General features: G+C 40.4%; 1 protein-coding gene across 5 annotated transcripts in view; it reads left to right on the top strand.

The window, feature by feature from the left end:
• Positions 1-25,301, top strand: part of GLRA2 (glycine receptor alpha 2) — a 231,894-nt gene that overhangs the window by 94,486 nt on the left and 112,107 nt on the right. For all 5 annotated transcript variants that reach the window (XM_004709956.2, XM_004709954.2, XM_045290726.1 and 2 more), the window contains 3 exons: positions 2,047-2,129; positions 4,699-4,836; positions 6,124-6,338. In XM_004709956.2, the coding sequence (XP_004710013.1) occupies positions 2,047-2,129; positions 4,699-4,836; positions 6,124-6,338 (436 nt within the window). The remainder of the gene's footprint in view (positions 1-2,046; positions 2,130-4,698; positions 4,837-6,123; positions 6,339-25,301) is intronic.

Here is a 25,301-nt window from a genome sequence, read left to right as displayed (position 1 = left end):
AAAAAAAAGATATTTTCATGTAACTGAGATCACACCACATTTTGTTTTGTACTTTGTCTTTTCTCGAACACTTTTGCATTTTGATGGTTCTGAAGATTATCGGCATGGGCTCGTTGTCTACTCTCACTTCAAATCCCCCAAGTAGCTTCTCTTTAAAATAAGTGTGCCCTCAAGATAGTGTTTTTGGATGTTTTGTTTTATTTTTACCAGCCATGGTTTGTGTTTTGTTCCGACTTGTATAGAGTATATGAGCACGGAGTCGAGAGGATCTGACAGGCAAGATAACTGGGAGAAAGAGTGAGATTGAGTAAAGGACAAGTAGGTAACAGGAAAAGAGTCAGCAGGGTCTCTGATCTAAAGATGTTTGAAATGCAATGGACAGAATTTGGAGCAGTGACTCAATCAATGTATTTATTTGTTTTTATAAATCATTTTATTGACGGCTCTTACAAATATGCTAGCAATCTATTATATCAAGCGCATCTGTACCTATATTGCCATCATCATTGTCACAATGGTTATAGCCCTAGGGATTCTAATAGTTGACCTAAATGGGAATATGCATTATCTTAACCTACCTCATTGGTTAATTGATGTGGAAACAAACATTTAGTGAGTTAGAGGTCTTGGATGAGGATAGAGAGCATGTGTGACAAAATAGAGAAGGAACCACATTTTCAAAATCTCACTCCAGATTTCCAACCTTTTTTCTCTGAGGAACAGGAAAATTGATGGACAAAAGGTATGCACTATTCCCCAGATGACTAAAAAGGGAAATGGTGGGAAAGAGATGCTGGTTCAATCAGGGACCTGATCTCCAGCTCAGTTGTAGCTGGCTAAACCCAAACCCATGGCCATTGAGTCAATTCTGACGCGTAATGAACCTGTATAGGGTTTCCAAGGCTGTAAATCTTTACTGGCCCAGATAGCCTCATCTTTATCCCTCAAGGTGGCTAGTGGGTTTGAACCAATGAACTTGCAGTTAGCAGGCCAATGCTCATCCAACCATGACACCAGGACTCCTGCGTAGAGTTCAGAATAGTTATGAAAAGAGGCAAGAGAATCACAGTAGCTCCTCATATGCACAGAGAGATGAAGGTCATGCATAAACCAATGTCCTTAAATTACTTTTTCTAGCAAATAAGCTGTAGAGTTAAGAATTTGCTCATTTGACCAAAAGAAAGCCAAAGCTTATCGTAATTAAGTATGCTTATCACATCCTTTATTGCCCTTGAGGCATAGCATACCTGTTGTGTGCTGTTGAGTTTATTCCATTGCATAACAAATCAAGAGGACAGCGCAGCACTGTCCCATAAGGTTGTCTTGGTGGTAATCTTTACAAGAGCAGGTTGCCAAGTCTGGTCTTTTCTTACGTGGAGCAGCTAGTTGGTCTGAATTGCCCATCTTTTAGTCAGTACCTGAGTGCTGAGAGGCTTAAAGTCCAACATTTAAGGCAGCGCTTCTCAACCTGTGGGTTGCAACCCCTTTGCGGGTCGAACAACCCTTTCACAGGGGTTGCCCGATTCATAACAGTAGCAAAATGACAGTTGTGAAGTAGCAACGAAAATAATTTTGTGGTTAGAGGGGTCACCGCAACATGAGGAACTGTGTGAAAGTACCATGGCATTAGGAAGGTTGAGAACCACTGATTTAAGGTATAATGCCAACAGCGTGAACCATATGTCTTTTGAACATTAGTGTGGTAAGAGCCCCCTCTACTCATTATAGTATTTCTCAATGGTCCTGCTGACTCTGGAAAAGAAACTGAAACTAGTGCCATTAAGGGCGGCTGGAGATTGGAAGATGGGAAATAAAGGATAGGGATCTGTGGGAAATTATATGTTACTTTCACAATTTAACTATGCCACCCATTCATTTGAAAACCAGAAAGCGTTGCCCTGAATGAAAGTGTAGATGTCAGTAATTGCTTCCATGCCATTTTGCTTAATGCCAATTTTATATTTAATGCCAAATTTGTATGTATTACTTTGATTCTGAAGAACCAGACCTCACATATAGTAAACTGATGTTTCCCCCTTTGTTAAGACTCACCTTAACTTTATCCTGCCCCATGGACTTGAAGAACTTTCCAATGGATGTCCAGACCTGTACAATGCAGCTGGAAAGTTGTAAGTAACCACTGTGGAAATGACCGCATTTCTGTTTGAGCCAATATCCTGAGTCTTTCAGTGTGGTGTTAAGGAGAGGAGATCTAGGGGACTCATTCCCTACCTTCTTCCCAACTGCCAAGATCCTAGTGAATAGATAAGCAAACATGGCTGAGCATGACTCCTGCTAGAAATACCTCATTGATAGTGCACAGTCTTTCCAAGTCCAGTGCCAAATATCTTGCCCTTCCCCCAAGCCATTTGCCTGATTTAGTAAGCTTTTCATTGAAAACAAAAAGAGACTACTGAGAAAATTTAGATTCGTAGTCATGCCACCTCTGTGAGTTCCTCTTTAATCAGGAAATTGCATTTATTTTTCTTATGCCCAGATAGAGTGTCAACCTTAAGGACTTGTGGAAGGAAGTCAGAATTGTACAAAGTGAAGGGCTTTGAACCCCAGACACAAAGACCTTAGCTGGGCCAGGGATGCAGGAACAAGGAGCATGGAAAGAGATGGCATAAGAGACATGTCCCTTGGAGGGACAATGGGTACACAAAGACATGTTGATGGAGAAAGAGTGACTTGCCCTCTGCATTGTCCCCCTATCTGACCTAGTCCTTATGCTACTCCTGTCTTTGACACGTGCCCTAAATTGCGGATGCTTCCGAGAGAATGGACAGACATTTCAGGGAGAAACCTGAAATGGTTTCTGGCTTGCTCTGTCAGTTTCTCTGTTTGTAAAATGCAGAGAATAGGAAATTCCCTCCTGACCTACAGGGATGTTAGGAGATTTAATGAGGCAGGGGCAAGGAAACGCTTTCAACTTGTTAGTTTAGAAAAATAATACGTCTAAATGCAAAAAGACACATTGCCTGTTATTTTAAAAAGAGGCAATGACCGGGTTTTCTTCTGATCATTTGAAACCACTGTAGCTTTCCCTAGAAACTTCCTACAGAAATAAACAAAATAATGAAACATCTTGGCTTTAAAAAGTTGTCAGGGACAAAATGAGAGTTTCAGATTTACAGTAGACTTTATGTATTCTTTTTCCCCATTGTCCTGTTTCTTGAAAATATAGCTGAGAAAAACATTTTCTTACATAATTATGTCTCATTTGTTTCTTTTGTACTGCCCTCAACTCTCCCCTGCCTTACTCCAATACTTTTTGTCTCACTCCAATTAGTAAGTATACTTGGTCCTTACAGGTCCTAAAAATATTTAAATCAAAAAAGCGATGATGTGCTTACCACCAATTGTGGCTGTGAAAGTTGGCAGTTAATCTTTATTTTTTTTACCCCATTATTACTTCCCCCTTTCCCTATCTTTTACTCTGTTTCGTCTGCCCCAGGCTGGGGTTTCAGGATGGCTGACCCAGAGAATTCCTGTGGTGGGCATCAAGAAGCTTGCCAGAAAAGGATGTGTGTGTGTGGTGGGGGGGACGGGGGTGGTGGTGGTGATTTTGAATATTTGCTGAAAGTCGTGTTTGTACTATGTTGCAATGGAAGAGAGTGGACTATTAATACTTGATGAACTAGTAATACTTTTGCAGAATCCCTTTATACTTTCTCATGTTCTGTACTTTCTATGTTTTGGCTTTGAAGGAAATGAAAAGGTTAGTACAAAGAAAGAGGAAAGGAGATTCCAATTAACTTTGCCATTGATTTCTGGTTAGCTTTGGTGAGGCAGGATCTTGCAGTAAACAAGGAATATAATGGACATGCTGAGGTTACTGGCCACTCAAGACTTCATGGAATATATGCTTTGTTCTCTTCCTCCTTATTTTGGGGTTAAAATATCACAAAGCAGGAGACAGTGTCAGAAATTATGCTAGAAAGAGTAGCCATCATTCTGGGGTGCGGAAAATACAGAAGCACTGACATATGACAGAATTAGCAGGCATGGGGAAATCACGAACTCACTTGGCTTTGCTAAACTGATAGCTAGATGCTAGAGGAGCTCTTCTCATCATATTCATAATTGTGATGAGTGGGCCGACTTAGCAAGATATAAGCAACAATGATATGCCTTATTTGCATATTTCATAGTTTACTCTTAGGCTACCTGCCTATACCATAAGGACTTCCAACATAAGCTTTGTGAAAGCAAAGCTAACAGACTTAGAAGAGGGGCCAAATTTGAGAAGGGAATGTTTTAGGCCAGCCCATGATGAATTCATTCTCATTTTTTTAAAGTGCTTTTTATTTGAAATGCTTAGATGAGTGTCATCAACTGAATTACCACTGACCCAGCTCTTGCAAATAAAGACTGTCTTTAACAGACTTTCATGGCTGTGTACTTATTTACTCTTCTGAAGTATTTACTGAATACAGGAAAGAAAATAGACTTTATAGATTTGATCCCCTCGTTATATAGAAATAAAATCACCCAGAAATAGCTTGGTAGCTTCAATTCCAATGACATGTACTTGTCACGATGATTGTAGCCTTTTGATTAAGAATGTCCTTGAATTGATTGAGCGTGTGTCTGCTTTAGTCAATTTCTCTGTAGGTTTCCTGATGTGGCTAGATTTTCAAATTTTCCTGAAAAGAGGCCTTTCCTTTCTCACTCAGATTTTTTTTTTAACCGCAGTTGGCTACACGATGAATGACCTGATATTTGAGTGGTTAAGTGATGGTCCAGTACAAGTGGCGGAGGGACTGACTCTGCCCCAGTTCATTCTGAAGGAAGAGAAGGAACTCGGTTACTGCACAAAGCACTACAACACTGGTAGGTTTTCTTTTAGCTGCTGAAATCAGCGGGCTCCCTCTGCAACTGGGGGTACATATGCCATTACCTGGATTGATGCATTTTCACCAAGCAAACTTAGTGACAGGGCGTGGACCTCAACATGTAGCTCAAAACTGCCTCAACATGTTAGAAAATTTTTACAGTGACTAGATTAGACACATAACTTATACAAATGTATATTTTTCTCTTGCCACTGGTAACACAAAAATAGATGCACATTTACGCAAGTACTTTGAGGAGTCCTATGTGAACTTTACTACTTAGAAGGAATGGTGTCAACTATTAGAAATTATAGATTATATCTTATATGGAATAAAGTGTTATGATATATAATATAGATTATGTTGCATAATATACACAATGACCCTGTAAAATTGGAACGTCTTATGTTAGATGATCAGTGTGTTAGGCTGGGTTGACTAGAGGAACAAATCCAGAGACACCCATAAATGTATAAGGAAGAGCTTTATATCAAAGGGTAATAGTATATTAAGAAAATGTCCCAGCCCAGTCCAGATGGAGTCCACATGTCCAATATTAGCCCATAAGTCTGATACTAGTCCGTATCCATCTTCAGACTCATGCAGTCCTATGTAATGATGCAGAATGCAGGAAGATCACAAGCTGATGAGTGCATAGTCTTGTGGATCCAATGGCACTGGCAGCATCACAGGGCTCCCAGCGTGGCTCTTAGTGGTTCATCAACAGGAAGGTGAAGCAGAGAGAGAGAGTGTGTGGCCTGCCTCCAGGGAGAAAGTGGAAGAGGTTGGCTTCGGAGATCCATTTATCTCAGAGGCACGCCAATCAAGCTGAGACCTGATTAACAGGCTAGCCTCAGCTAAACTCCACCCATTCCCTCTTAAGACCCGCAAGTTGACTTGAAATTATGTAACTACCACAATCAGTTTATAATATTCTTTCAAATTCTGAAGTTCTGTCTAAAATTATCAAACCGCAACCAACACAAATGTTAATCATGCTTTAGATTTTAATAATTTTGATATGTCACATGTCATTGCTTTGGTCATTCTTTAAATCACTTGCTCTCATATGATGATTTCCATTACTGCTTGAGTCAAAAAAAAAGTTAGATTGGTTACATATGGTGAGCATTTAATTCAGCTTCCCAAATTCATCTACAACATTTCGGGGTTTACTTCTGTTTGTTGGTTTTGTTTTGCTGTATGTTTAATGGAATCTAGTGGGCTGCTGAAATGGGGAAGATAAATTCAAATTGGACTTTAAATGATCATTTCCTGCTTTCAGGAAAGTTTACCTGCATTGAGGTCAAGTTTCACCTGGAACGTCAGATGGGCTATTATTTGATCCAGATGTACATACCCAGTTTGTTGATAGTCATTTTATCCTGGGTCTCCTTTTGGATAAACATGGACGCAGCTCCTGCCAGAGTCGCCTTGGGCATCACCACGGTCTTAACAATGACCACTCAGAGTTCAGGTTCCAGGGCATCTCTTCCCAAGGTAAGAGACTTCTTTACTCAGCAATAAGTGAACTAAGAGGTTCAACAAAGATCTTGTAGGATGGAGAATTCTATATGGCTAGAAATGTCTGCCTTTCTGAAGTAGTGTTGAAAGTTAAAAAAAATCGCCGAAAGCACAAAGAGCTGAGTTGGAGAGCACTGGGGCTTTGTGACATTAAGCACCTTTAAACTTCGATCAGTTGGAAGAAAGTGGAATTGGGGGCTGAGAAACAACAGAAATGACTGGAGGCAAAGGCATTCTGTTAAGAAACCCTGAAGTGCTTTGGCCTTATACTTTTGATCATCCCTAAAGCTTGCAGTAATTGGAGTAGGACAGATGCAACTTATGATGTATTTCAAATATGTATTGGTGGGGCTCTTGTAATGCAGGTGCTCTGTGAAGTCATTCTCCGTAAGAAAAGTTTGAATCAAGCTCCTGGAAATTTACACAGAAAACCTGTATCAATGAATATGGACAGGAAATGAGTGTGCTGCCCTAAGATACAGTTGAAGCTTGACATTATCCCCTACAGTAATTTTCAAAGTACACATCAGTTTAGCTGCATTGGTAAAGAATGCTGACTTGAACATTGTACTTTTGAAAAGAATTATCTGTATGAGCGAACACTGACAATAGTCACTCTGAAGGATATACATAAGCAGTTTATGGGTCAGTGAGTTCAAATCAATGCTGGTGAAACCGTCTGGGACGAGATTGGGAGAAGGGTGGCATGTGTGATGAATGTAAACAATGCCATCGAATTGTACATGCACATTATTGGATATCATTGAATGGGTGTATGAGCAACTGTGTATATTTTTGCCATTTATTCTGAATATGCAATATTAGAGTGAAGCAAGTCATGAACACAATGTGTCTTAATGGTTGTACACCATACTAATCTCAAGTGGCATAGTTAACTAGAGAAAAAACAATGGAAGCACTCAAGTGGGTGAAAAATTCTGCAACTGGGTCAAGTTGGCAGAGAGGTTGATATCAAGGATACAAAGACATTTTGCAAACCCCAAGTAATAATTCACAAGTGGCTTCCTACTTTACATTGCTGTGTGACGAGCCCTTTGTATTTGTAAATACTGCTTAAGCACATAATGAAAAGTACCCTGTTTTTAAAACGCCCTAGCACTGCCAAAGTGTGCTTCCCCAACTGGACTAGTGCATTCAACCGTTGACTTCATTATTCTTGGAATCCACCTTGAATTCGGAATGCAGCATACATGTATCACACAGGTGGAGTAATCTCCTAAAACCCAGTTCCAGAAAATAATTCAAATGTAATCCCATATCTTTGCTGGCTTAAGCGCATGTTTGGTTCTGCTGCATTTGGCATGATGAAAAATGTTAGCTCATGCTCCACATTATCTCCTGTTGGGAACATAAAATGATATATGAAAGAGGGCTGTGAGTACAATGGAGATGGACTCTTCCAAATACTGGAGTAATCGTTCTACAAGCTGCAGTCTTCAAAGATAAATTCTAGGTTTTGTATGCAACCGGAGAAAGGAATATAGCTGCCTCCAAATGCCTTTTCATTTTCTAGAATAACAAATGGTACACTGTCCTTGTGTCTTTTTTCTAAGATCCCCGGGTGATGCAAATAATTTGTGCTCAACTACCAAATGTATGATGAGTGGTATGAATCCATCCACCCAGCACCACTGTGGAAGAAAGTCCTAGCAATCTACTTCCATGAGATCACAGCCACTAACAACCCTCTGAAGTGCAGCCCTACTCTGAAGCACGTGGGGCTGCTATGAGTCACTGTAGACTTGGATGACAGTGGGGTTTTTTGGTTCTATTCTATTTCTATTAGACTACAGATGCCAGAAATACTAACAGGCTCCCCACCCCCACCCCCACCCCCAGGGCAACATAGAGAAATTCCACTCTGCTCTTTGCCACCTCCCAAGCCGGTTCATTTGCTTATTTGGGCTCAGTTATTTGTTATCGCCATCACTGCATGCCATGCCACAGGATACGCCAACATGTATTTTACAATTTATAGACAGATAAAGTAGTGGTGGAAAATTATGCACAGATCATTTCAAAACACGAGACATTTAGCCTCCAACCACACATTGCTGTGAAAAGATGTCATTTATTTTCAAAAGAGGAGCTTTGAGTTTTTAAGAATTTGTTATCCATCCATATTAGCTATTATGATTCTACATCCATGGTCAAAATGATTGCTAAATAAATCATCAGTGATCTTTGCATTAGAGGCAAGGAGGAACCAACAGAGAGTATAATAGAAAAATGATTTTATACTTGGGTTTGAACTCACAGTATTCATCCTTTTGCCACCAGCATGTTTATCTTCCTACACGTACTTTTCTTAGGCTATTATTAAACAGTTGGCTCTCAACTGACCGTGGGGAGATATGACTCATATGGATGATGGTAAGAAACTAAATTGGGATAAAAAGTGAGTCATGGAAAATAAAGAATTGACCATACACATACACACACATACTCACTTATTCTAATTTATAAACACTTCAATTCATACGCAGATGCTTCATTGTGGTTATTGTACAATGGCTCCAAGGCCGATGGGCATGATCGAGGCACATGTATATTACACTTTAAAAGTAAGATATACTCGTTAGAGAAAAATAGTTTTAAGTGTCATTAATGTTAGTCATCTGGTAAATAACTAGGTTAAGACTTTGGTGTGTTTCCTTCCAGTTTTTTATTTCTATGCACATATGTGAGTAGAACCACGTATGTGCAAATGCACACAGAGATACACAGAAAACTGCGATCCAACTTTTATAGTGAAATGTTGTGTATGGTTATTAGGTGCCATCGAGTCAAGTCCAACTCATAGCGGCCGGATGTCCAACCAACATGCCCTGCCATTCCGCCACCATCCTCACCATTGTCATGTCGTGTCTATTCTTGCAGCCTCTGGCTCGATCCATCCCTCTTTGAAGGGCTTCCTCTTTTTCACTGACCCTCTATTTTACCAAGCATGGTGTACTATTTTAGGGACCGGTCTCTTCTGAGTACTGTTCCAGGGGCTGGTGTCTCCTGATAACATGCCCAAAGCCTGTGAAAGGCAGTTTCTTCGAAGTGGGGGATTCTGTCTGCCATTCTTTCAAGACAGATGTGGCTGTTCTCTGGCAGTCCACATTACTTTCAATATTCTTCACCAACCTGATCATTCAAAATGTCTTTTTTCCGTGAATTTCCTTACTCATTGTCCAAGTTTCACATGCATCTGAGATGATTGAAAACATCTCGGCTCACCTTAGTCCTCCGCGTGACACCTTTGCTCTTTAACACCTTACTTAACGAGGTCTTGTGAAGCAGAAGCACCCAGTGAAATATGTCCTTTGGTTTCGGGACTGCCACGCTCATGAATAGTGAGTGTCGATTTCTATTTTTTTCTGTTTATCATTCTGATAGCTATTGGTCCAGTTGTGAGGAATTTTTGGTTTCTTGATGTTGCTTGGCAATCCATGTTGAAGGCTGTGGTTCTTGACCTGGGTCAGCAAGTGCGTCAAATCCTCCTTGCTTGCAGCAAGCAAGGTGGGGTCACCCGCACATCTCAAGTTGTGAATAAGATCTCTTCCAATCCCGACACGACCTTCTTCTTCATATACTTCAGCTTCTTGAGCTGCTTGCTTAGCATATGGATTGAATACATATGGTGAAAGGATACAATCTTCCTGAAAGGATGTACAACTTCCCAGATTTTAAACCATGCAGTCTCTCCTTGTTCTATTCAAACAGCTGCCTCTTGGTCGACGTACAGATTCCACAGGGGCACAATTAAGTGTTCTGGAAGTCACAATGTTTGCAATATGATCCATAGTTTGTTATGATCCAGAATGTCAAATGTTTTCACATAGTCAATAAATCACAAGTAAACTTCTTTGTGGAAGTCTCTGTTTTCAGCCAAAATTCATTTGATATCAGCAGTGGTGTACCTTCTTCCAAGTGCTCTTTTTAATCTGGCTTGAGTTTCTGGCATCCCCCTGACAATGTACTGCCGCCACCATTTTAAAATTAACTTCAGCATTGTTTAATGATTTTTCCTATTCTGCTGGATCACCTTTGTTTTGGAATTCGCATGCATATGGATCTCTCCCAGTTGCTTAGTCGGGTAGCTGTCTTCCAAATTTCTTGGCATAGACAAGAGAGTGCCTCATCTGCTTGTTTAAACATTTCAATTGCTATTCAGTTAGTTCCTAGAGCCATGCTTTCTGCTAATGACTTCAGTGCATCATGGACTACTTCTATGAATATCATTAGTTCTAGATCATATACTACTTGAATTTTTAGTGAAGAAGTCATTGGTCTTGCAAAATTCTATCAGGAGATCACCAGCTTTGTTTCTATCACCAGGGCCTTATTTCCCAACTAGTGATGCCCCCCCACCACCACCAACTTTTGCATTCTAATCACCAGTAATAATCAATGTATCTCGAATGTAGTTTTAATCAAACTCAGACTGAAGAAGTTGGTAGAATTCTTCAATTCCTTCACCATTAGCTTTAGTCCATAGATTCGAATAATAGTTGCATTGATTGGTTTTCCTTGAATGCAGATAAACATAATCCTATCTCAGGCAACATGGTACTTCAAGATAGAGCTTGAGATGTTCTTTTTGAGCTGAATGTGACACCATTCCTCTTGAATTTGTCATTTTATATGTAGTAAACCATATGATTGTCCAATTCAACATAGCCAATACCAGTCCAATTCAGTTCACTAATTCCTAGCTATCCTCCTTTAGGTGCTATATTTCAATTTCGAATAATTCCAATTTTCCTAGGGCCATACTTTATATATTCCACATTCTAATTTTTAAATATTTTCTTCTAATTTTTTGCTGTACCTCATCAGAACATAAAGATTCTGAAAGTTTTCCTCCATCTACAGTAATAGGGTTGATCCTGCTTTGAGGAGGCAGCTCTTCCCCAGTCGTATTTGGAGTGCCTTTCAAACTGAGTAACTCCTCTTTGGACACAATGTTCCTGTGCTATTCATAAGATTTTCAGGAGCCAGTTTTGCAGAAGTGGACTGCCTCTTCAGTCTTCCTATTCTATTCTTAGTCTGCAACCTCCTCTGAAACTTGTAGATTCCAGCATCTCAGCAATCCCTAAGCTACCACAATAATATATACTTAAAGATAAGTGAGATGGCTGAGATCAGATGGTCAATAAATCCCCACTGAGCTGATAAATGCAAAAACGTATTAATATTTATAAGACCATGTATAAAATAAATTTGAAGCAGAATTTATGAGTATAGTTAGAGAGAAGAATTTTAGTGTTTTCATATATCAAAGAATCTCATAAAATATTAAATGTACTGTAAAGAAATAGAATTACTATAATAAGTAGGCCCTTCTTTCCAAAAGTTCTCAAGTAGACTGGGACATTAAGAATGTATGCACAGAAAGTCATAAACTTGAAAAGATACACCTCACTTACCATAACATTTGGATCATAGTAGGTTTTCAGTCATGCAGTTGGTTAATGAAGGAATGACCAATGTTAACAACAACAACAACAACAACAACAACAACAAAACGTGTAGTCCAGTGCTATTACAAGTATAATGTAATTTGAAATTCACTCATCCATTAATTTATTCAACTAACATTTATTGAATGTCTTCTCCGTGCCACATACTGTGCTAGGAGCTGGAAATATCACAGATAAATTAAACACAGTCCCTATCTGTTCTTGGGGGCTTGTGATATGGTGGGTCAAAGCAGACTTTTGAAGTGGTGCTTATTAAACAATGTAGACTATAATGACAAACCAAGGAGGGTGCCTAACCAATTAAATGGAGGAGAGATGAAGGGAGAGAGAAGAGGGCAAGAAGGAGCAGTGGCAGGGAAACAGTCTCACGGCTGGGCCTGAGCTGCATTTCTGAACAGCTGAAGCAGGTGAAATGGGAGGAGGTAAAGGTCCTTCCAGGCAGTAAGGATTTCCTTCTCATAATATTCTTGTTACACTTAGAAAAACAAGGTTTTCCAAAAACAGTCTGGGCAGATATCCAACATGCTTCACAACTTTTAAACACATTTAAAATCAGATACTTATTTTTATTGATTGCAACTTAATTTTTTGCCTTCCTGCCAATCAAAGCTTCGTGTATATGTGTGTGTGTTTGTGTTTGTTAGGCCAGGTTGAATAGAGAAACAAAACCCAGAGACACTCATATATGTGTAAGAAATAGCTTTATATCAAGAAGTAATTGTATATCAGGAAAACATGCCAGTCCAGTAAAACTCAAAACTCAAGTTCATAAGTCTGATACTAGTCCATAAGACCAATACTTGTTCACAAATACCTCTTCAGATTCACACAGCCACAACAGGAATGTGAAGGCAGAGAAGGAGGGGGAGTTCCCAAGACCCTCATTATGAGAAGGTCACACCCACAAGGAGGAAACATCAGGCCTGATTGACAGGCTAGACTCCACCCCCTACACTTTTTATAGTTTCAAATTGACACAAAATTACGTAGCTACCACAGTGTGTTTTTGCTTTTTTTTTTTTCAGTTCAACCCCTTCCCTAAAGACAGGAAAATCAAACGTTAGTGTATTGTTCCAAAGGTTTCTTCCCTTCTGAAGCACTAATGTTTTTTGTTTTTTTTTATTAACTTTCATCTCAGTCAACCTCCAAGAAGCTGTTCCTCTGGCAATGGCTCACCCTTTGGAGTCTGAACACCCTCATGGAAAACTCAAGACTAGATGGATCATTGTAAACGTGTGCCTGAGGCTTTGAGTGTGGTCCAGTGGAGTCCAACTGTGTTATTGTATATTGGGCTCCTAACCACAAGGTTGATGGTTCCATGGGAGAAAGATGAGTCTGTCTGCTCCCAAAAGATTTACAATTTCAGAAACCCAACGGGCTAGATTTGCTATGAGTCAGAATTGACTGGATATCAGTGGTTTTCACAAAGTGTGTCCTAAGCCCTCATTTGTGGCTGGAGGTCCAAAGACTGTAGAAGAGAGGAAAATACTTGATAGATGATAGCTGGGACGACCCAGGTGTGCTGGTGACTCTGACAGCTCTCAGGTCCATTAACTGTCCCCTTAGAGCAGTGGTTCTCAACCTGTGGGTCGTGACCCTTTGGGGGTTGAATGAACCTTTCTCAGGGGTCGCCTAATTCATAACGGTAGCAAAATGGCAGAGAGGAAGTAGCAACAAAAATAGTGTTGCGGTTGGGGAGGTCACCACCACCTGAGGAACTGTATTAAAGGGTCGGGGCATGAGGAAGGCTGAGACCCACTGCCTTAGAGAAAGACTCCGGAGACATTGTCTTTAGCCATCATTAGCCAAGATCGCTTATTTCCTCCAGAAGGATTTTTTTTTTTCACTTTTCAGCCATCTGGTCAACTAAGACCAGCTGGACCATTTCCAGCAGCTTCCAAGCCCAAGACAGCTTGAAGTTTAAAACAAAAGAGGCCATAGCCCCGCTACATTTGATCTTGCTTTACCCACCAGAATGTTTCTCTCTAGAGTGAGCAGGAGGTGAAACTATGAGTGTTAAATTAATTCCTAGAGGGATTTTGAAAGAAGGATTTGTATGGATAAAGGATGTGTCGGTCTTAGCTCTAAAAGATAATAATAAAGACGTACCTTGAATTAGGTCCATCCCCAGCTAATTAGAATGGCTTTCCTAGGTCACACTGGCAATTATGAAAAAGGTCAAGAACAGTTTTCTAGTGCACCTTGTCAGGCTTTTGTGAAGCTCTTGGTTTAAAAGATTGAGAAATAAGAAAGCCAAGTGTTGGCAAATTCAGGCCTGCTTGCTTATGCCAGAAGCTGCATATGTGGGAGACTTCATAAACTTTCCCTCTGACATTTCCCCAGCCGCAGCTAATTCCAGAGTCATTGTAGTGAGTGTGTGATAAAAATATGCAAGGAGATGACGTGTGTGCCTCCTCTGGGGATGGAGCTGGAGTGCCACTGGCACTTTAGCTCGAGTGTTTTTGGCAGCCTTTGCAGGGATGCTGACAGTGTCAGAAACCACTCTGGCTGTACTTCCACTCGAATCCGAGGGAAGCTTAGAAATCTTCTGGGGATAGCATTTGAAGTTTCAGTTCTTACTGATGCCATGCAGTGAGGACAAAGGGAACTGTTATGGAGTGGATAACAGTGTCAGGCACTATGTGACAGGTTCAAGCTATCTTGCTATGAGCTGACATGGAGTTAGCCCTGTCCCTCACCACGACCTCACCTCTTCACACCACTTCATGGCAACCCCAGGAAAAATGAAAAAAAATCTACCTGATTCTGCATCATTGACATGATCTGTTATGGATCAGAAAGCAGTTATCCATATAATTTTTATAGGTCCACAGCCCTCTCTTCTGCTTCGCCTGCAGACAAGCAGAAACAGAAATTATATCCTTAAGAAAACTGACATATACATAAATAAGAAATCACAATTCAGTGCATTAAAGGCAGTGGAATAGATTTTTCACAACTAACTGTAATACAGTACTTCCCCTCCTTATGTGGAATAGATTTTTCACAACTAACTGTAATACAGTACTTCCCCTCCTTATGTCTGCACCCTTGAGTAATAATCCCTTCCCATATGTCCATATGACTTCTCTTGGCCAATGGGACAATGGTAAAAATGAGACTTGGAAAATGCTCTCTCTTTCTACATTGGTAAACCAGTGCCATGTGTGAGGCTAGCCTGCTGAATAATCACATTGACCTGGGTGGTAGATATAGGTCATATCAAACCAACTGGCAGACAGAAAACACGTGAATGAGCAGAGATGAGTCATCCCAGCTGAGCACAGCCCAAATTGCTGACCCCTAGAATTGTAAACAAATGCATGGCTATTAGTTTAAGCCATTCAGTTTCAGGCTAGTTTGTTATGCAGCAAAAGCTAACTGATGCAGGTAGCAATAGGGCTGGATTCAGGATTAAATAAGACCCTTGGCCCACTGTAGGAACTTCCTGAACAAAGGGACACAAAGAAGCAGAACCCAAAGTAAATTTTCTTGCAAATGGATGGGGTTTTTCTTTGCACACAAATCTCCCTAATACTGCCACTATTTAATTTTAAGTGACAGGTATTAACTTTACTTTCTGCGGGACCAGCCTACATATTTATAGAAATAGGCACATGCACCAGCCAAGATTTTTTCTCTCTAATTTCCAAACCCTGTTAAAATCTCACCCCTTCCAGATGCCACCTGAACTACTTTGGAAATGTTTCTATATAGCATTCCACAACAAAAAAGCATGGAGCCCATATGATTTGATTGTTGGAATCAGCTGCCTTTCTTTAGGAAACATCTACCATGACCTAGAAAGCAGCAGGAGGCTGATGATAAACATACCAATTTAAGCACTCACTAACAATGGGAGACTTTCCTTTATTTTTACACTAAATGCACTTCTGGCTTCAGGGAGAAGTATGCGCTTGCGTATATGCATTTTAATGCACTTATACAAGGAGAAGTCCAAAAGCACAGCTATAAAATCATAGAAGCCCTCATTAAACAGAAATATCAAAATGTGAAGCTATTGTCTCTCAGTATTACCTTTATCTAGGTCTATGCACTTCTGGAGGTTGTGTTTGCATCTCTCTCATCCTTCCCCCCAAATTATATGTTCCTCAATGTATAATATGTTGAAATGGCACTTTTGACATTCTCGAGGGACTCACATCACTTTCCTTGGGAGTAGTCATTGAGCTTGGGGCAAAGAAGCCTGAAGGGGCAAGAGCAGGACTATGTGGTGAATAGGAGAAGGTTCCTAATGAATTCCTTGTAAGATCACCCTTGATGCCCTCAAAGATGGAGCAATTGCATTGTCATGATGAAAATAAAATTCCTCGTTATGGAAAATAAGGTCCTTGGTGCAATTCCCCTAGCCTTTTTCACACCAGTGCAGTTTTCAATTTTATTAAAACTTCTCCATCATAAACCCCTTTAATTATCCCCTCGGAGTCCCCAAATCAGTCATCTTCTGAGCTGACCTCTCTGCCTCAAAACGTATCTTGGAGGCCTTCTTGATATACCTTTAAACATTGGATCCATCTAAACGTAGTGGGGTTTGGGGTGGGTCGGGGGGGGGGGGCAGCATTCCTTTGAACTTGTTGCAATGCATTCATGATTTGGGAAGAGTGCCACTTGAGTTTTGTTAAATTTTTTCTGTGAGTCTTGATCTCAAATTTGTTTGGTTTCCCCCATGGCACCAAAAAGATCATTTTGTGAAGGTACCCTAATGGGACAGGGACAAGTGGCTTTGCCAAGACAGCTAGTCTGCAGCCATGATTAAACATGATCTGTTGGGAATAAACTCACGTGTGTGAATGGGAACCTGAGAAACAATGTTTTTTGACTTATCCTCATATATCTAAAAGGTTTGTGAATTTATTTTATTTCATATTGTAAATAATATCAACTATACTTTAAGTGAAATTTATAGTAGTATATGAGTTTACAATTGGGAACGTTTGTTGCCATCATTTAACATTCTAGTCGCTTCTCTTTTTTTAAATCATTTTATTAAGGGTTCATACAACTCTTATCACAATCTGCACCTACATCAATTGTGTAAAGCGCATTTGTACATTCATTGCCCTCATCATTCTCAAAACATTTTCTCTCCACTTAAGCCCCCGGCATTAGGTCCTCATTTTTCCCCTCCCTCCCCACTCCCCCCTCCCTCATGAGCCCTTGATAATTTATAAATTGTTATTTTGTCATATCTTGCCATCTCCGACGTCTCCCTTCACCCACTTTTCTGTTGTCCGTCCCCCAGGGAGGAGGTCACATATAGTTTCTTGTAATCGGTTCCCTCTTTCCTACCCACTCTCCCTCTACTCTCCCAGTATCGCCACTCACACCACAGGTCCTGAAGGGATCATCCGCCCTGGATTCCCTGGATTTCCAGTTCCTATCTGTGCCAGTGTATATCCTCTGGTCTAGCCAGACTTGCAAGGTAGAATTCGTGTCATGATAGTGGGAGCGGGGAGGAAACATTTAGGAACTAGAGGAAAGTTGTATTTCTCATCGTTGCTACATGGCACCCTGACTGGCTCGTCTCAAGAACCACGCTCACTGCCATTGAATCATGCCAACTCATAGCGACCCTACAGGACAGAGTAGAACTGCCCCTGTGAGTTTCTGAGCCTCTCTTTGATTTTTTGTATTTATTTTTCAAAATCATTTTATTGGGAGCTAATACAGATATCATCGCATTCCATAGTTCAATCACATCAAGCAGTATTGTACAAGTGTTATCACAATCAGTTTCAAAATATTCTCTTTTTTCTAGGACTCTTTGACATCACCTCCCCTTGACACTCCTCCCCCACTGTACCCACTAGAACCCTTATTCTACTTGTTGTCTCTGTAGGTTCATCAATCCTGGGTTTCGTATAATCAAAAACAGAAAAACAGAAAACAAACATTCAAGAAGGCTACCCACAATGACAAAAGACATTAGAGATAAATCCCAATACAAACACACACACACACACACACACAGAGAAAATGTTGAAAACCAGAGGCGGCCCAACATATATCAGAGGTTGGATCCAGTGACAAGGTTTTAATCATCCAAGTCTGGTTTTTATTAACTTAAATTAAGACAGATATGTGATGGCAAAGTCAGAACTATTACCAAATCCTTAGTTTTCTGTTGTTGTATAAGAAGCATCATGACTTCATATCCATTTATTAGGTCATGGTTCTGTAGGTCATACGAAGTCTGGCAGCACGTGCTTTGGGTTCTCTGAAATCACAGTGTCGGCTGGATTCAGTTCTTTTCTTGGAGTTCTGAGGGAAAATCTGCTTCCAAGATCACTTTTCTTGCTGGCAGAATTCAGCTGCCTGCACCTTTAAGGGGCGCTCTGGGCTCCCAGTGGCTAGGCTGCCTACATTCCTTGACACATGGCCTTCTCCATCTTCAAGCAAGCAATTGTGTGTCAATATTTTCTCATGCTTTAAATATCTAACTTCCTCTGCCTTTACTTCTAGATCCAGCTTTAAAGGGCTCCTTAGGCCAGACCTCTCCTATTGTTTCTCTGTTTTAAAGTCAACTGATTGTAATCTTTATTTATATATGCGGACTCCCTTCACAGCCATCCTTACATTAGTCTTTCATTGAATACTTGGTAAGAGGAGTGTGCCCACTAAGGGTGGGGATTCCGGGGAAGCCAATTTGGAATTCTGTCTACCATACATGGTTACTGGGATGCTCTTCTGATGGTCTCCCTGCTTCCTACCTCCATCCTACATTTTATGCTCAACACAATAGCCAGAAGCATCCCGTTTAGCACCTCTCTGCTGGAAATCTTCCCGCAGCTTCCCATGCCACTCAGAATCAAAGCCAGGACACTCACCATGCTCATTCACGACCCATTTCCTCTGGACTCTCCTCTCCCTCAAACCCACCCATCATTCACTGGCCTTCAAACCAGGCACATCCTTCTACCTCCAGACTTTTGCAATGGCTCTTTTTCTGCACCTGGAAAGTTTGGCTATCTGATATCTTCACCTTCTCCAACTCTATTTAAACCTTTCAATCCCAATAAGGTCTTCCCTAACTGTTACTACCCTGCATAGGTCCTCATCATCAGCCTAACCCAGCTCCTTTCCTGATTTTTATCTCCCCATAGCATTTCATCACCTGCCAGAATGCTTTGTGATTTATAGCTGCTTCCATTATTATGCTTCCTGTTTCCCTTGGCCGGCTTATAAAGTCCCTGAAAGCATGGATCTTTATTTGGCTTATACCTAGTCCATAGCAGATGTTCAATAAATACTTGCTGACCGATTCAATGAATACATACATCCTTAGTATTTAGACATTGAAAATAATCCATCTAACCTTTCTCTAGGATATAGAACCCATAAGAGAAAACAGGAATCTCTTACTGCCTACAGAATGTTACTCTAACATAATAGGATCTTTAGGGTGTTTCACTTCTCTGAAGTGTAGGATCAAGTAGTGTTAGAATCATTTTTCTTTAACAGGTCATAGAGCAAACTAACAAGAGAAATGATAAGAATATTAAGACAGCAATGAGAGGACACCTACTCAGGCTATTTTAATTTAACTCTGCTTTGCTTCCTCCGTACTGTCACGACTGATTTAGAAGCTGCTAGGTAGTCCATTGCAAATGCTCTCTAACTCGTCCTGCCCCTTCAATTTTTGGGGACACAAGCTGTTCTTTGAGTTTGGATTAGGGTTTCCAGAGGGCCCTCTACCGCAACTCTAGGTCAGAGGTGCATCCCCATAACCTTCCACGAGGGCCCATATGTCAGAAAATGGTGCCTTTTTCATTACCTATCTACAAATGAATGGGGTCTTCACTGTCCTCTGATTCTAATGTGTCCTCAAAGACCATCTATGCATTTGCACTTTAATATTGCTTTCAACTGCTTCTAGGACGAAAGAAGCCGTGATCATGGATCTGAAGCAACCTTCTGCATGCTCCAGAAGCAAACGCTTTTCCACCCCTCACCAAACCCAATCCGAGGGAACACTGGGTTTCTTTCCCCCAAATGACTAGGCGGCAATAAAATTGGAATACCAAAATCTTTTCCAAGCTAAACATGAACGCATCTCATAAAATCTTAGGCCTTTGAATTGTTAGCATAATAGGGAGCCTCAGAGATCCATTTAAAGGGCCAAGGAACCTGAAGATAAGGAAGGCTCATTCCCTTTCTGTGCTTCGCCTTTGAAGTTAATGTCACTTTTTACGTGAAACCCTCCTGTCCCTCTATGAGCTGGGAAATGGCCTCTCGTTCTTCTTTAGTACTTTGTGTCTTGTAGCATTCATTGCACCATGAACTGGAGCTTAGCGGAAGGTGACCAGATTTTCACATTGGTGAAGTGGGACAGCATTGCTAAAACTCATATCCTGATGAAATAGCCACATGGCAGCCGAAACTACCCTAGCTTGTCGTGAATGCTTTCCAAAAATCGGGACTTTTTAAAAACGCCACGGGATGCCGGAAAAATTGTTAGAAATCAGGACTGTCCCGCCAAAAGTGGAACGTCTGGTCACCTTAGCTTGGGGGGCAGGGCTCCTGTGTTACTTGCTGTGATCCTTTGTAAAATCCTTATGGAGAGGGCCAGGTTCAACTCCGCCTTACCCATGGTGTCTCTCAGTTGAAGCGCTGCCAGGGCAAAGTGGTCCAAAGGTTCTTTGACCAGGGTACGAAGCCATGCTTGAGCTCCATTGGTCTGACCGAGAAGCATCTCTAAACCAAGGGACTCTCAACTTTTTGGCACATTGGAATCAGCTGAGGAGATCTGAACCCTCTGCAGGGCCCACCACAAATCAGAAGTCCAACAATGTGTGGGTAGGGTCCAGGCATCTGTATTTTTCAAGGCTACCCGATCATTCCAATGTGTAACCAGGATTGAGAACCACGACTCAAAATGGTATTGTTGTCTGGTGAGGGGCTCGTTCACTGTACTGACATCATAGCCTTGTTCTTTGCTGCCATTTAGTCAGCTCTGACGAGAACAATTTGATGTGTAATGGAAGAAAATGTTGCCCGGTCCCATGCCATCTTTACAGTCATGTGTAAATTAGAGTCTACAGTTTTGAATAACCAGAGTGAATCTTCGATCCAGTTCTGGTTTCACCCGAGAACAGTCCTGCTCTTTATTTTGCTTCCCACTGCTGTTGCCTGTACTCATTCCCAGAACTGTCCTTTCTCATGAAAAAGGAACTTGATGTCATTGTAAAGTACTTGAAGGCACAAGATATTTAAAAGAAATTGGTACCGATTAATTTTTTCTTGTTTTGCGCAACCCTAATTATGAGAGCCTGAAATAAAATAATTAACATTTTGTAATTGGCTCATATGGAAGTCCTTTCTCCTTCGTGCTTGCATTTTACTTTTGCTTTCAGACCATATGAGTGAATTACTCTCTCTATGGGACTCCATAGAAGTTGTGCTATGCAAATATGAAAATAATATGAGTTATTGGATTAGTTTAATACAATTTCCACAGGAACGAGTTAGGCCATGGCCATTTATGCAATAGTTCAGCCTTTTGAGTTTACAGCCGAGGCTAGACTTTTCTCATAAGATAGAATAATATCCAGGTGCATCAAGGGAATGTTGGGTCTGCTTGTTGAGAATGTTTATTATTTACATGATACAAAGAATACTCCTTTTACTCATCCATTCAATTCATTTCATACCTACAGCATATACTGGGTTTTAGAACATGTTCTTTTCTAATTCTCACGTCTCTGAATTGGGGTGCATTTAAAAAAAATTGGGAAATCAGAGATTATTTTCAGGACTTTTTCTTTCCCTGGGTGTGTAAAAAAAATGGTGTGTTTTACAATCATTGACATCGTCATTTAATGGACTACTTACTATACTGAATATCTTTTAGAGTCAGCCACTGTGCTTGGGAATTGGCATATAGAAGGGAGCAAAAGAGCCACATTCCTCACCCTCTGAGAGTTCACCCTCTCTTGGCGAGACGGACATGGCACACATTCTTAGCAGAGGAGGCTTATTAAGAAATAAGCCTGGGTACCATTGAAACATGTAACAAGGAAACTGGTGCTTGTCCACAAGCCACAGAAGATATTTTCGAGGATGTGCAATCTGAGTGGCACTTGAAGGCTGAATAAGGGCGCCTAGATGAAGGTGGCCAAGGGAACTGAAATTGGAACAAGCCTGGGCACTTCACAGAATTGCAAAGACAGCATGAGAAAAGCTGACACACAAAAAAGCTGCCACATGTCACAGAAGAGCAATTGTAGGGACTAACCTGACTGCATTTAACTTTTTTCCCCTGATTATTATATTCTTTTATTTTTGCCTTTTCTTTTTTTAATCATTTTATTGGGGGTTCATACAACTCTTATCATAATCCATCCATCCATCCATCCATCCATCCATCCATCCATCCATCCATCCATTGTGTAAAGCACATTTGTACATTTGTTATCCTCATCATTCTCAAAACGTTTGCTTTCCACGTAAGCCCCTGGCATCATCTCCTGATTTTTTCTCCCTGGGTTTAACTTTTAAAATAGGTCATGCAGACTCCTGTGTGGAGTAAGATTTGGGAGAGGCCAGTGTGGAGACAGAGAAAACTTTGGAAATTATAGCACTAAGGAGGGAGAGATGGCCTGGCTTGAGTATTGGCCGTGGGAAGGAAGAGAGATGGATAGATAGAGCTGAGATCAATTTTAGAGGTGGCATTGATGAGACATAATCAATGATGGCTTTAAGTGATTGGTGAACACAGAAGTAGAATCAAAGCCAACTACTGGAAAAAGACGGAGAGGTCACAGGTTTGCACCAAGGACAACACCTCAGGGTTGGGAGGAAAGAGGTGTGTTGAGTGTAGGCTTGGAAGGAAGGTTGTGAGGAACAGTGGAAAACCTCCTTCACCAAATGTAGATTGTGCATCAAAGAGTGTCACTGGGGGCTGAGGCATGTTTTGTCATAGAGCACTACTGTTGGAATACAGGGGATTGAGGAGTGCTTATCGCAGCCAGAGAAGGAGTGGGAGAAGCATCAGCCGGAGACAACAGGGCGGCCCCAGTTTTGTAACCCAACTAGCCTGTATTCTCCTGGCTATCAGCACCTTTGTCAAGAAAACCCACCTAGGAGTTTTTTACTGGGGTGTATTGAGCCCATTTACATGTAATATGGTTATTGATATCAGCAACTTACCGCCGTTGAGTCATTATCGATTCATAGTGACTCAATAGGACAGGGTAGAACTGCCCCTGTGAGTTTCTGGGACTGTGACTCTTACGGGAACAGAAAGTCCTGTCTTTCTCCAGCGGAGCAGCTGGTGGCTTCTGACTGCTGACCTTGTGGATTCCATTAGGACACTGAGGCTCCTCCTGATATGGTTAAGCTTACATCCATCGTCTTGCTATTACTCGTTTACTTGTCCCATCATCTATTATTCGTAACTTTTCCCTCTTTTTTCACCTTCTTGTGAACACAGTGTATTCTTTCTTAGTACTTGTGTCTTTGTGTTATTTCCGTTGTTGCTTTTAATTATCTAGTATATATGTTTAAATTATCAGTCTACCTTCAATTAATATTATATCACTTCTCTTATGGTATAAAACCCCTACAAAGGAAACTTCTATTCCTCCTCTCCCAGCTGTTGTGTTACTGTTGTCAAATATTTTATTTCTCCACAGATTATTGTGATTTTTATCCAAGCTGCAAAGTACCTTTTAGATGAGTCTAATAATTAGAAAAGTATTGTGTAGATTAACCCATTTAGTAATCATTTCCAGTGCATTTCATTCTTTGGGTAGATCCATGATTTCATCTGGCCATGTTTCTTTTGCCTGGAAAAAGTCTTTTAATAATTTCTTGCAGTGCGGGTCTGCTGGTGATTAATTCTTTCTGCTATTGTGTGTCTGAAAACATGTCTGATTTCACATTTGTTTTTCTTTGAAAGAAATTTTTATTGGTTAAAAATTCTACTCAGATAGGGTGTTTTTAAGTTTAATTTTTCACAACCACTAACTTTAAAGATCTTACCCTACTATTTTCTTGCACTCTTTCTAATTAAACAGAAAACCTACATTCTCTTATTTTTCTTCCTGCTTTCTTCTAAGAAAGCGTTCTTTTCAGGTCATTTTATTTATTTATTTATTTATTTATTTATTTATTTATTTATTTATTTATTTAATTCCTGGTTTTGAACAACTTGATTATGATGTGCCTAACGGTAGTTTTTACCCCCATGTTTCTTTTGCTTCCAGTTCACTGAGCCTCTTAGATTTACAGTTTTATTAAAAAAAAGTTGGAAACTTTTTATATATTATGTTTTCCAATACTCTTTTCTGTATCACCTTCTGTCTACTCTCCTTCAGAGACTTGAATGACACCTATCTACAACCACTTGATATTCTTCTACATTTCACTGACTTTTTTATTTTTATATATGTTTTTATGTGCATTTCATTTTAGGACATTTCTATTGTCATGTTTCCATACTCATTAATCCTTTCTACTGCAATGTCTGATCATTAATCCCAACACAATGTATTTTTCATCCTAAACATGATTGTTTTCATCGCAAAATCTTTATTTTGGATCTATGCCACTTCTTAACATACAACAACGGCTATTTTAGTGCCCTGTTCACTAATTCTGACATCTGTGTCAGTTCTGGGTTGGTTTCAGCTGCATGAATTTTCTACTAATTTTGGATCTTATTTTCTTGCTGCTTTGAGTGTCAAGCTATTTTTTATTAGATGCCACACATTGTGAATTTTACCATGTTGGATGCTGGATATATTTTTATTATGTCTATAAAAGTTATTGAGTTGCTTTGGGGATATAGTTAAATTGCTTGGAAACCGTTTGGTCTTTAGGGGTCTTGCTATTAAAGTTTCTTGGATTGGCTCAGAGCGTCGTTTAGTTAAAACAGAATCCTTCTGAATACTCTATTTAATGCCCCACGAATGATCCGGTTTTCCAATCTGGTTTATAGAAACTGGCACTATTCTCAGTCCCACGGGAACAGCAAGTGCTGTTTTCCTGAGTCCTTTCTGCTGTTTCCTTCCCTGATCTTAGTTGGTTTCCTTCCTGTGCAGGCACTTAATCGTCCTCATGCACAACAGCGCAGGCTGCCCTCTGTAGACCTGGGAGTTCTCCCTCTCTTTGCAGTTCTCTCCCTTCTGGTTCTCTAGTGTGTGATGCTGGCTTCTGTGGACCCCTTCTCTCAACTCCATCGCTTCAATGCAAGGAGTCGCTTTAGCTATTCTTAGGTTCCTCTTCCATGCATCATGGCCTGAATCGACTTCCAAGATAGTAAGCTAGAATAATAACAGGGTTGATCTTATTTGTTTCTCATCTCTCAGGGATCACCATTCATTTTTGCCTGATGTCTAATGCCTGGAGAATGATTTTTTCCCCCCAAATTTTTTTCCCGGGTTTTTTTTTTCATTTGCTTCTGGATTCTGTTACTCCATCTTGG

Source organism: Echinops telfairi, unplaced genomic scaffold, assembly GCF_000313985.2.
Source record: "Echinops telfairi isolate 266 unplaced genomic scaffold, ASM31398v2 ScPeMD7_53;HRSCAF=182, whole genome shotgun sequence".
NCBI classification, from domain to species: domain Eukaryota; kingdom Metazoa; phylum Chordata; class Mammalia; order Afrosoricida; family Tenrecidae; genus Echinops; species Echinops telfairi.
Note: the sequence above shows the minus strand (reverse complement) of the source record. Positions and strands in the feature narration are given on the sequence as shown.